This window comes from Rattus rattus, chromosome 9 (assembly GCF_011064425.1).
Source record: "Rattus rattus isolate New Zealand chromosome 9, Rrattus_CSIRO_v1, whole genome shotgun sequence".
Classification (NCBI taxonomy): domain Eukaryota; kingdom Metazoa; phylum Chordata; class Mammalia; order Rodentia; family Muridae; genus Rattus; species Rattus rattus.
In genome coordinates this window covers 31,834,280-31,847,292 of record NC_046162.1, presented here as the reverse complement: position 1 = coordinate 31,847,292, position 13,013 = coordinate 31,834,280, and the positions used below count along the sequence as shown (strand labels likewise).

At 43.3% G+C, this 13,013-nt stretch overlaps 1 protein-coding gene across 1 annotated transcript; it reads right to left on the bottom strand.

Moving 5' to 3' along the window:
* Positions 1-7,205: 7,205 nt before the first annotated feature.
* LOC116909983 (olfactory receptor 2M3-like) lies at positions 7,206-8,144 on the bottom strand. Its single transcript, XM_032913766.1, has one exon. It carries the CDS (start codon positions 8,142-8,144, stop codon positions 7,206-7,208), a length of 939 nt encoding a protein of 312 aa, XP_032769657.1.
* Positions 8,145-13,013: the final 4,869 nt, after the last annotated feature.

Here is a 13,013-nt window from a genome sequence, read left to right as displayed (position 1 = left end):
CCATCCTTATCTGAAATGAAGGAGTGGATCTGGAGGGGAGTGGAGAGGAGTGGGGGCTGGAAGGAGAGGAAAGAGGAAACTGCAGTCAGGATGTCATATATGACAGAAGAATAAACAACAGGGACAGGAGAGATGGCTCAGTGGTTAAGAGCTCTGACTGCTCTTCCAGAGGTCCTGAGTTCAATTCCCAGCAACCACATGGTGTCTCACAACCATCTGTAATGGGACCTGATGCCCTCTTCTGATGTGTCTGAAGATGGCTACAGTGTATTCACATACATAAATAAATAAATCTTTTTTAAAAAAGAATAAACAACAACCAAAAAATAAAATTATTTTTATGTGAAGAAAAGGACTTCCGGCTCCTTCTTTCTGGCTTCAGGCTCCGCCCTCAGCTTGCTCGCCTCCTTCCAGTCTTGGGAGTGCGTTTCCCTTTCTTAAGAGGCTGTCTCTTATTCCTCCTCCGTGCCTAACTTAAAAGTCGTGGTGTTTTCTTCATCTCTTCCTTGTGCTTGCCAGAGTTTTCATACCAGTTTTCTGTAAACTCTGATAAAATTGTCCTTGAGCTTCCTTTAGGGCAAAAGAAGAAGAAAGGAGAGAGTACTGTAGCAATGCCAATCTTCGAATGAGCCACATGATGACATTTACATTTTCAAGGATGAGACAAGACATTAGGTCAAAGAACAGGAGCCCAAAATATGAAAATACTTAGGTGAATGTTGATTTTACAAATGAAACGTTAGTGCCGTAGAGATGCAGGGAACTATTGCTCTTCACAAATAAGTGTTGAGAGCTGTAAAGATGCTTGAGGTAAACACAATAACTCACTCACTCTCAGGTGCTCCACATGCACACATCCCAGAAAGCAAAGATGGTGATTGATAGCGACTGTGGTGAGCTCATCTGCAGGGGCTCAATATACCTTGAGGAAGACTTCAAGTGTGTCAGATTCAAAGACCTGAAGCGGAAATTTCTGGTTTCTTTCTAGACTCAGTTGTGTCATGAGATACTTTTCTGGAAACTGTCTTCTGAGAGGATGTTTTGGCTGAAGCAGACATGTGGTGTTTTTCAGGAAGCTGCCTGGAAAAGGGGCATGGGATATTTTGCTAGAGCAGACACTTGAGAGAACACATGATGTTTGGAGAGGGTATAAATGTAAGCCAACAGACAGTGGACAAAGCTGTGTGATATTGGTCCACCTTGCCACTCTTTGTTGGTTTCATTTGTCATGACTTTGTACAGAGAAAGAACTTCTGGCGGGGTTCCTGTGGCTTCTTGCCACTTCTACAGACTCCAGCAGATTGGCAGAGCCTTGAGGTTTCTTCTGGACCAAACTACCACAGCTGATTCCTGAATGGTGTTTGCAAGCGGATTAAGCTGCTGCTGCCGATTCATGAGAACTGAACTGCTGATATCCTAGCAATGCAGATTGGATTCCCTCCAAAGAACTATTTCTAAACAGGTCTACACCCTCCTTTGCCCTCTTAACCTTCTTTTCCACTACCTCTGGTGGGTGGTGGGCTAGAAGGGAGGTTAAAGCACGTAAATACACTTATTAATGTAGGTTTTGAAAAGTATAAGCCTACAAAGAGCTGTGCTGGGAAAAAAAAATAACAAACCCAAAGAGAACAGACCCAAAAGTTCAATGCTAGTCTCTGTGTGTGTTGGTATGCTTGTCTGTGTATGTGAAGGCTTTGGGTACCTCCCTCTATTACTCTCTGACCTTGTTTTTAGGCAGAGTCTCTTAAGGAGCATAGAGTTCACTCACTAGCCAGATTGGTTGGATGGTTACAAGCCCCTGCGATCCTCTTGTTTCTGCTTTCTGTCCCCCAGAGCTGGGGTTACAAGAGAGTACCATCACACATAGATTTTACGTACGTGCAGAGGATTCTAACTAGCTCTCTAGTTCCATGGTGGGATTTTTTTTAAAACAGAGATCATGTATTGCTTTTGAAACTAAAACAACAAACCCATGGTTTTTTTTCTTTTTTGCCTCAGGTTAATAAGAAATAATCCAAAGAAAATGAGTTTTGATCAAAGCACTATTGTGGAGGGCACTCTCGGGGGGTGGGACTTCAGACAATGGCCAGAGAGACCATTGTGTGGACCTACAGGTTAAGGAGATTTCACAGTATTTCTTAAAGTTTCTGGAACAGTCTTCCTGAAGGGTCTTTTTTCTGTCCAGGTGATTTGAATTATCCCTTAAGGGTGGAGACTTGTTGGGAGTGATGCCCTTGAAACCCTCCATTATTGATGTTATTATTATGGTTAGCGTTAAGTATGACTGGGTTCATGGAAAATCCCCAGCCAGCTGCAGAGGACTAATACAAATCTGGTGGTCAGGATGAATAATGATATGATAAAGCTCTGACCTTGCTGAGAAATACGTCTGACGTCAAGATACCCAATGATATGACCTGTAACCTTTCTGAAAAACCAACATCCTGCTGACCAATAGATATGACAAACCTGTGACCTTTCTAACATCCTGTCAACATCAGCCGATTCCCTGACCACACGAATACTGTGTCCTTAGCCTGTGTAAATGTTTCACACTTCCCCCCTTCCTCTGTTACCAATGTTATGGTATAAATTCAGTTTTGGGAAAAAATAAAATTGTCGCCTTCATCAGACTCTGTTCTTGGCATCCTTCTTCAGGTCTCTTGTCCCCCATTCTCTTCCAGGTACCCTCAGTACCCTCGTTGATAGAGACTAATCTGTGTTTTCTTACTAGAAAGCCATATTCCTACCAAAAAAGTAATAGATAAAAGAATTTATAAAAAAACAAAAACAAAAACTTGCTTTGAACTGGAGAGATGAAGGCTCAGTGGTTACTTGCAGAGGACCAGGTTTGGTTCCCATTTACCCCATGGTAGCTCACAGTTACCTGTAACTCCAGTTCCAGAGAATCTGATCCCCTCTTCTGGCCCCCTAGAGGGCACTAGGCTTCCATGCCAGGAACATACACACATGCAGGCATAAATTCATACCTCCCTCTCAAGCAGAGCAGGCACTTCCTAAATAGATCTATTAAAACAAGTCAGCCGGGCATGTTGGTACCTGTTGTGTGCTGTGTATTCAAATGCTGTGCCCAAGATAAGGTTGCAATCTGGACATGGGCATTGTATTGACCAATGTACAGTAAAGAATGCTCCCCTAATGATCTCTTATGAATCTCTAATTAGGCTAGACCCTGGGACTGGGCAGGAAAGAGAGACAGGCAAGACTTGACATAATGTAGGCGGTCTCAGCTAGGGACCATGAGGAGAAGGAGAAAGGTAGAGGAAGAAAGAGGATACCATGAGCATCTGGCCAAGAGAAAATGGCCCTGAGGACACACGTGGAACAGAGCAAACAGAGCAAGACTCAGTTGGGAAGTAACACAGGGCCTGTGGCTGGGATGGAGGATAGAATAGCCCAGAACCTGCCCAGCAGAGTGCTGACAGATTAAGTTATGGTGTTTCTACACCATTTCCTTGGGACCAAAATGGGCAAGAATGGGGTATAACCCCCCATAAAAAATAATCCAATAGGTAAGCACCTGTAATTTCAACATGTGGGCCCAACATTGCTCAGAGCTCTAACTCCTCTCACTGGCTTAATAGACCCTATCTAAGGTGGGCCTAGTTCTCTTTGGCCAGCAATTTCTCATTCTCTCTTATCTTGTCACTCTAGAACTCATTTTCAAATGCATCTTCTAGCTAAAACATGTTGAATTCTGGCCCAGACTCTAAGCTCTCCAGGGCTGGACCATGTTTCCTTCTTCCTCAATACCTCCACGTGCTGCCTGATATATCGTGAGGTACCAAGAAACTAGTGGGTGAGGTCTCTTGTGTTCTGGAATAGTTAAGTATACATTTTTTTGATTCAATGTGTTTAAAGGAGGTCTTTATTGAAAATATGGATAAAGATCATCTCTCTCCTTTTTATTTTACATGCATTGGTGTTTTGTCAGGACCCCTGGAAATGGAATTACAGAAAGTTGTGAACTGCCATGTGGGTGCTGGGAATTGAACCTTAATCCTCCAGAAGAGCAGTCAGTGGTCTTAACCTCAAAGCTATTTCTCCAGCCCAGAGATTATCTCTAGACTTTGGTACGGCTGAACATACCTGTAATCTCAGCAATAAAGGATGGGGTTGATGAGGCAGGAGAGTAGATGATCAGAAGATCAAGGCTAGACCAGGCTATGTAGTGAGAGGAGACATTGTCTCAAGACAAAACACCCAAGGAAGCTAAGTCCTCTCTGAACATTTGTCTTCATAGATATTCTGTCCCAATAGAAGTCAACTTTGTGCTTGTGCCTGGTGTGGTGGCCATGCCTATAAGCCTAGCACATAAGAGAACCAGAAAGACTAGGAATGTAAGGTCATTGTTGTCTGTACAGAGAGTTTGAAGCCAGCCAGGGTAACACCAGGCACTAACGCAAATAAACAAAACAATACAAAGTACTTGCAACAAAACTAGAGCAAATGCTGATTTCTGTCTACAGTTGTCTCAGCACACATCACTTCTGTTTCTCCTTTGGTTTCAGTGATAAAGAAACAATCTGGGAGCTGGGCTTTAGTTTAGTTTTAGAATATGTGTTTAACATGGGGTTCAGTCTCTAGCACTACACCCCCAAATCAATCTGCCCATGAACTCTCTTGATTGTATATACAGATCAGCAACTCTTGACTTCCCTAAAGTGACAATTTAATTCAGTTCTTCATGTTATGGTGACACTCAACCATAAGTTATTTTCTATTGCTACTTCATAACTGTGATTTTGCTACTGTTATGAATAGTGATGTAAATATCTGAATTTTTCCATGGTCTCAGGAGTCATGGTCCATAGGTTGAGAACCACTGGTGTGAGTTATTTACTTCCCACAGCTTAAACTCTAGCTGTGAAAGTTTGCCCCATTCCAAGGGAAATTGGTTCCAAATCCAAACATCACTTCCCACACCTCTAGCACATACCATGTTTATTTGTTAGTTCTGTCTGCTGAAAGCAGAAGATGAATCTGTGAATCAATATCACGTGCCTTTCTTAACGTTTCTATGCCTTGGTTCTGTGTACAAAGCCTGATCTAGGAGCACAGCTCAGAGGTAGAGCCCTTGCCTACCATGCATAAAACAGGGACCCAATCTTCAAGACAACAGAAATAAATAATAAAAATATTAAAGGCAGGGAAGTGTCTGTAGTCTTGCAACAGGGGCTGCCCAAGGTGATGAAACAGACTCTGGGCTCTTAACCTGTTACACATTAAAAACATGATGTATGTTTTCCTGTGATTTTGCTACTGTTATTAATAGTGATGTAAATATCTGAATGTTTCAACGGTTTCGGGGTCATCCTATACTTGCTCCATGGCTTTGCTATAAAATACTGAATTAGTCTGGAAAGCCAGAGTGTTTACACGACAACTGTGCAGTACGCCATTGGCTGCCTACTAGCTTCATCATAAATAACACTTCTCACAGGCCAATTATGATCGTCATTGGCAAGGTTGCTCTGCACAAACCTGAAGGCTAAGTTTGCTCAAACAAACAAACCAATACACTGATCCTTCGTTTGATCATGAAGATGTTGACAGGTGGCTCAGTTGAGATGAAAGGTGTGACATCTCTGTCCCTGTAACATGTCTATGTTCTTTGCTGCTTCAGAAACTTTGAGCAAACTCGGCTTAACTGTGCACGTGACCATTTGAGAAACGTGTCCAGGACTAACACCAGGTTAACTTGGCCTGTTGCCCATTAGAGCTTGGCATGTGTTTCTCCCACCTTGGCCTTATGCTTTCTTTGTCAACATAAACATTGTAAATCCTCCAACCCTGTGATAAAGCTGGGATATTTATACAAGACAGTAGCACCGAGTGAAAGCAATTCCTGAGGGAAGTCCACTGCTCATTAGCAGGCCAAGTATAAGGTCACAAAGCTTGCATGTAAGGTGACAAACTTTTAAGAACATGACTCTGACATGACAATTAATGTTCTTCAGCTTATGGTCACCCACACTGATAAAAAGCCTGTTGCTCCATTATGTCCAGTGACCAGCAGCCTGATTCAGACAGAGGTTCAGAGCTCTATCTTTAGCTGCAGTTGAGGTCAGCCAGCTCTGACAGACGGAACAGCACACTTTGCCTGCCTTGCTCATAATGTGTGACTTGGTGTCATTTCTATTGTCATCTTACAGGGTTCTACTGTCCAGGATCAGTCCCGATGACTTCAAAGGTCACTTGAGCCCAGGTCATCCTAAACAACACAATGAAACTCCCTCCATTTTTAATAGAAAAGATAGAGTATGCTGTGCAAAGATACAAAACTGTATTTCCTAATAACAAGACACAAAATGGAGTTTCACAGAAGGTAATTAGTTATCAGTGAATGCCAAGAAACTCTGGGTGTGACTTTTATCACCAGACATGGCTGTACATGAAGTCCACAGAGAAGTAAACTTGCCCAAAGTTTCAAGTTTCTTACATAAACCAAGCTGTGTACCACATTTCAGGATACTTGATTCCACATTTCAAAGTGCAAATGAGTTGTGAATAGGTTTCCAGCCTTGGTAACCTGAGTTTTCCTTGTGTTTCTTTCTTTCTTTCTTTCTTTCTTTCTTTCTTTCTTTCTTTCTTTCTTTCTTTCTTTCTTTCTTTCTTTCTTTCTTTCTTTCTTTCTTTCTTTGTTTTTTGTTTTTGTTTTAAACAGGGCCAGCTCAGAACTTGGGCTTGAAACTCAATGTGTAGCTAAGGATGACCTTGAATTTCTGGCTTCCCTGCCTCTTTTTCCTAAGAGGAAGGATTACAGGCATGGGCTAACATGTCTGTTTCTTGTGCTGGGGGAATGGAATCAAGTGCTTTGTGCATGCTAGGCAAGCACTCTGCCAACTGAGCCACATGCCCAGCTTAACATGCAGCCTAGAGAAAAGGCTGTCCCTGCCTATCTCAGGATGACATAAATGGATGTCTCCTGATTCTTAAATTCACAGTGGCCTCTGATTCCTCAAAATGATGGTTCTTGGAGGAGGAAAGTGTCCCAGGAAGCTAAACTCTCTCATCATCCTTCCAGGCATCTAAGTTAGCAGGTTACTCTCAGTAAAGCCTACTCCCATCAAGCCAGAGAGGCCCCCAAAAGGAATAGGAAATATTGGAATGGTGGAGAAGAATGTGCAGAGGAAGAAACAGATGAGAAGAACCTAGAGTAAGGTAAGAGGGGGTGGGGATGCCTACAAGCCCCATCTCTCCAGCATCTTCTTCAGGGCACTTGTTACCTCCCTGTTCCTCAGGCTGTAAATAAGTGGGTTGAACATTGGGGTGACGATAGTGTAGAAGATGGAGGTGGCTCTATCCCCCAGTGGTGTCCTAGCTGAGGCTCGCTGCATGTAGCTAAATATGGCTCCCCCATAGTAGAGGCCCACCACAGCCAGGTGGGAAGAGCAAGTGGTAAGGGCCTTCTGTTTCCCCTCAGTGGAGGGCATCTTCATCACGGTTGTGAGGATCCGAGCATAGGATGCCACAATGATCCCAAGAGGCAGCAGTAGCATCACCACACAGCATGCATAGATGAGGTCCTCAAATAGTGAGGTGTCAGCACAGGAAAGGCGCAACAGGGCAGGAACCTCACAGAAGAAGTGGTCCACCTCTAAAGACCCACAATAGGGGAAGCTGAAGACCACACCCACATCAATCACACTGTCTGCCATGCCACCCATCCAGGATGCCATGGCCAAGAAAGAGCAGGCCTTCCAATTCATCAGCATAGGGTACCTCAGTGGGTGGCAGACAGCCATGTACCTATCATAGGCCATGACAGCCAAAAGGAAACACTCAGCCCCTACTACAGTGACTATAAGGAAGATCTGAGATGCACAGCCTCCCACGGAGATGAGCTTCCCTCCTGAGAGAAAGTCGGTTGCCATCTTGGGTACCACTGTGCATGTCATAGTCAAGTCCATGACAGAGAGCTGACTGAGGAAGAAGTACATGGGGGTGTGCAGGCGTCTATCAGCCTGGATGAGCATCAGGAGGAGGATGTTACCAACCACAGCAACCCCAAAGACCAGAAGAACCAGGGAGAAGAAGAAGGAGCCATAAGGTGAGTGGCTGAACAGGCCGGCAAGGATGAAGCTGGACAGGGAGGAATGGTTCCCGAGCGCTGCTGCCATGACCCTGAGAAACAAACAAAATGGATTAGTGGACATCTCAGAAGCACAAAACATTTCCTCCCCAAAGGCAGAGAATAGCCCTTTGACACTGCCCTACCCTTTCCTTCTGCAGTAAAAGTCCTTTTTCTCTTAGCTGCTTTCAATTGTACCAAGCACGAATTGGTCCTTTTTTTTTTCTCTTTAGAGAGGCAGGGATGAGGACAAAGGCAGGGGTACTGGAGAGCACAAGGAAGGATGAGTGGTAGCTAAAGGGCAGGTGAGGAGGATAGCTTCAGGGAAAGGGCCTTTCCCCTGTAGGGATTTAAGAGACAGGAAAGTGAGGCATGGGAAGAAGTCAAGAGACAGAAGGAGAAAGAAAACTGGATGGAAGGGGTTAAGGTGACACAATTAAAACCCAGAAGACTGATTCCTCCTGGTTAAGAATAAGGGAAGTGGACTGGCAGTTGGCTCAACAGGTAAAGGTTTTGCCGTGTGAGACTAAGGACCTGAGTGTTCTCCAGAAGCCAAGCAGAAGACAGAACTGACTCCATGGAGAGCCCTGACTTCCATACACGTGCCATGGCACACACGCCCCACTTTTACATAATATATAAATAGGTTCACTCAATTTTTAAAATGCAGGAGAGCAGAGACTCCTCTCCGCCCCTTCTCTTGGAGCACCTCCTTAGCAAACTAAGTCAACTCCTTCCAGGTGAGATGTATGTCAGTCTTTTGAAAACTTTGTTATTGTTTTTGAAACAGGATCTCTAGCTCAGGTTGGCCTTGAACTCCTGTATCCAAGGATGGCCCTAAACTCTCGATCTCCTGCCTTCCACCTCCCTGTCTGTGCCACTATGTCCCGCTCTTTTTCTTCCCACTAATTTATTCATTTAAATTTATTTTTTTATTTATTCACTTTATATATTCCCAGTATCTTTTTAAATCTTTCAAATGCTTAGTGAAGTTCTTGCTTTACTAATGTTTCTGACCCAGGAATGTTTCTTTCTGAGACCTAAGATCTAGTTCCCTTTGAAATGAAATTATGAAAAAAAAAAAAAAGATTAATCACAGCCCTCAGGTGGTAGAGGCACCAGATCTCTGTGAGGTCTAGGCCAGCCTAGTCTACATAGTGAGAACCAGGACAGCCAGAGCTAAAGAATGAGACCCTCCTTCCAGAGGTGTGGGGGAGGGAAGGGAAGGGAGGAAGGGGGAGGGAGGAAGGGAAGGAAGGGGAGGGAGGGAGGGGGGAGGGAAGGGAAGGGAAGGGAAGGGAAGGGAAGGAAGGGAAGGGAAGGGAAGGAAGGGAAGGGAAGGGAAGGGGGACTTGCTGTTGTACCTCAATGATAGACCGCCTATCCAGTATGTTTGAAGTTCTGGTTTGAGGTGCTCCTTGGGAAGGAGGAGCAGGGGAGGAGGGGGATGGAGGGGGGAGTATGGAAAAGAAGGAAGGAAGGAAGAAGGGGAGACTGCACCCTTATCTCAGTCTCTGGGGTGGCGGTAACAATCATCCTGAAGGCTGTGTTTAACACAGTTTTAGTGCTTGGAAGACATGGACTGACTCTTCACTGCCCTTGGTGGGAATTTGTTATGAACCTTTTGCTTATAGTTATATTTCTCACTGTTAAAGATCTCTCTCTGAAAGCTAAAGCTGGGATAACAAAAATAAGAATGGTGCAAATAAGAATGAAATTGGGCTGGAGAAATGGCTCAGCAGTTAAGAGCACTTACTCCTCTATCAAAGGTCCTGAGTTCAATTCTCAGCAACCACATGGTGGCTCACAACCATCTGTAATGGGATCTGATGCCCTCTTCTGGTGTCTCTGAAGACAGCAACAGTGTACTCATAACATAAAAGAATAAATAAATCTTTTTAAAAAATCTTTTAAAAAAAGGAATGAAATTAATGAAAGTTCCTAAGTGAAAACAGTTATGCAGAAAACTGAATCTTTCTTAAGAACCTATTATTTGAATACACATTTAGATTACTAACGAGTGACAGTAAGCATGAGACAGAAGATTTGAGAAAAATTATTAAAGAAGAAAAACTTAGGGAAATTCTAGCTTACAAACTATAATAGAATCTCTAGGTTTCTATTTTCAGCTTCAGAAATAAGGAATGAGTGTGAATAGGAAGAGATTGTGACCATAGTTAATGCTGGCACCTTCCTGAAGGCAAAAATAAGCCGTTTTAGGAATCCTGTTTTTCTTCTATTCATTACAGAATTGTAAGAATGAGGGGAATTGTATTGAAACAAGGTTTCATGACAGAGACACAAAGGAAAATGTTTTGGCTCAGTGAACTGCCTGCCTTCCTGAACAGACTTGTCAGACCAGAACTTTCCTCATATGATAGAAAAACAAAAACAGACTGCCTTTGCTTAAGCAAGGGGCTGCACAGTACTTTAAGAATCAAAGAAAAAAGATGATAGTCTTAAGCCAAATATGAAAGAAATATAGGGGAAGGAAAGGCAGAATTAAGTAAAGGTCAGAGGGATTAAACTTTAGCAGAAAGCCAATTTGATATAACAGGTAGTAGGAACTTTTGATCTATTAATTCCATGCCAAATTGAAACAGAACCAAATTCAAATAAAGCCGTCATGTCTAACCTTTCTGTAACTGTAAGCCTTGTGACACTAATCTTAAGGAAGAAGATATTGACTTAGAAGAAAATTGATTTTATCATAATGTTAATTTTTTGCTCTTGTGAAATTGTTTGCTGGCTTTGTTCCTATTTCAATATTTTTATGTAATCAATGAAGACTTTAAAAGAAAATGTATAAGTGTATAAGTGAATAGAGTTTCTGAGAAAATAATGTTATGTATAAATAAAGCCTGTAAAAGTCACAGGTTGTCAGAGTAGATCAAGCCATACTGAGATGTGCATCCTCTCTGTCCTGTCTCTCATGAAACGAAAATGAATAGTGTCCCACGACCAATTCTTCCCTCCCTGCTCTTGAACCCACCCACTCCAGAGCCCTGCCCTCCGCTGAGGCTGGTCCCAAGCACTGGGGTAGAACTGGAACCTAACTGGAGCCTGCACTTCCTTCAGAAGCACAAAGTCGCTTCCTTTCAGGAAGATGTAAGTTCAATTTTCCTTTGCACAAAGTCAATCATCTAGCTGGTTGTTGCTTCAATCAGCAGGCAAATTTAAGATAAACCATGAATGACAACAGTCAAATCCTCTTCTTTGAGGACCAGTGTCCATTCATCTGGAAGAAACTGCAGTAATGCATGCACCCGTGTAGGGAGTGAGTGACATCCTGTAAATGAGGGCTGTTCACAAGGGCACCACCACATCAAGGATCCCAGTGCCTTAGTCTCATGGAACATAGCAAAATTTTCCTTGGGCTAGACTCAGGGAAATGGCAAAGCCTTCCCTCCTAATCCAAGTGCAAATATAGACAGTGTATACAGAAAATATCTACCATAGCTTCCTGCTTCTTGGATGGTCAGAGTCAGAAGACTGCTCCCCTACAGAGACTGCACCTACCAAGCTAGGTAAACCTGTCTCCTTGTTAACCTGTATAATAACCAAGGCTCCTTGATTATCTGGGTCTCATAACCCTACCTCCTCATTCAGCTTATACAATAACCTTGTTTCACTACCCAAATGCATAAAATAAACACAAGGAGATTCCAGCTGCACCTTCTCCATCAGAGCGCCTGGTCAACCCAATCTGAGATCTTCTGCATGTCCGTGTGTCTGTCTTTTCCTTATTCCCCTGCCATGCGAGTCAAGTCTATCCCCAGAGCGGTGTAAGGATGTGGGCAAATCTGCTTGCTAGGGTTTGTGCGTACAAAAGCTTGAGTTCCCCTTCTTTCTGGTCATGGCACATTCCTCATGGGGGGCATCATGTCTGCCTAAGGCTTATTCAATAACAAAAGGTGTTGTCTTTCTCCTCTGTGTTTGTTGAGAGCATTTCCTGAGTTCCTGGGTAGGGAGAGGTTCTGCTTTGCCCTCAAAAGAGTTAGGTGCTGAACAAAGATGACTGACGATGTCAAAGGCCTCAGGGGAGCCTGAGAACCTTAGATGTGCTTCTTTGGACAAAAGTCAACTGCTATCTTATCCTGATACTTGGGCTTTAGAAAACCTGAGGGCAGATACTGGGGACGTGACAATGTGTGTGTCACGGTCAAATACAATTTGCCTTATTTATGCTCAATCTAGGTGGATGCAACTGTTTGGAACCAGGAACTATTTGGCTACATTCAACCAATTTACAAAGGAAAAATTGGGCCAGTGCTCACATCCTAAGTGGCGGTCACAGAAGTGTACACGATCGGTTCTATAAGACAAGTAGCATCTGTCAGAATTCAGGACATTCCCTGAGACTCAGTCAAAAGGCAAAAAGTCACAGTGCAGAGGAGAAAACCCATTTTCTTATCTACTGCCCAACACAGTGAGCATGGTTCAAAGTAAAGCTTCATATTTCATAACTGCTAAGAGTTGGCAACACGTGCACATTCTCACCACCAAGAAATAAGGATGTGAGGGGATGGATATGCTTGTTCGTTAGCTTGATCCAAGCATCCTGTAGTGTGTACACGTACAACATTGGATTATGGCCCAAGAATAAATACAAACTTGTTTGTCAACCCAAACAAACCAGATGTGGTAGCTCAAGCCTATAATTCCAGTATTCTGAGGCAGGAGGATCACAAGTTTGAGGCCTCTCTGGACTCACATGGATAAATATAAATAGAGGGAAGGAGGAGAAAAGTAAGGAAGGAAGGAGGAAGGAATCTTTAACAGAAACTTGAAAGTATCAAAGCAAGACAAAGAATGCTACAACAGACTTGAAATGAGTACTTCTATGAGCGAAGCAGGAACTTCCACGCCCTTTGCTTTGGTGGTTGGACCAGTCATCTGCTAGCTGACCAGGCTTTAC

What these genes read in the sequence shown, in the direction of transcription:
- LOC116909983 (XM_032913766.1), bottom strand. Translation starts at nt 8,144, where the DNA reads ATGGCAGCAGCGCTCGGGAACCATTCCTCCCTGTCCAGCTTCATCCTT.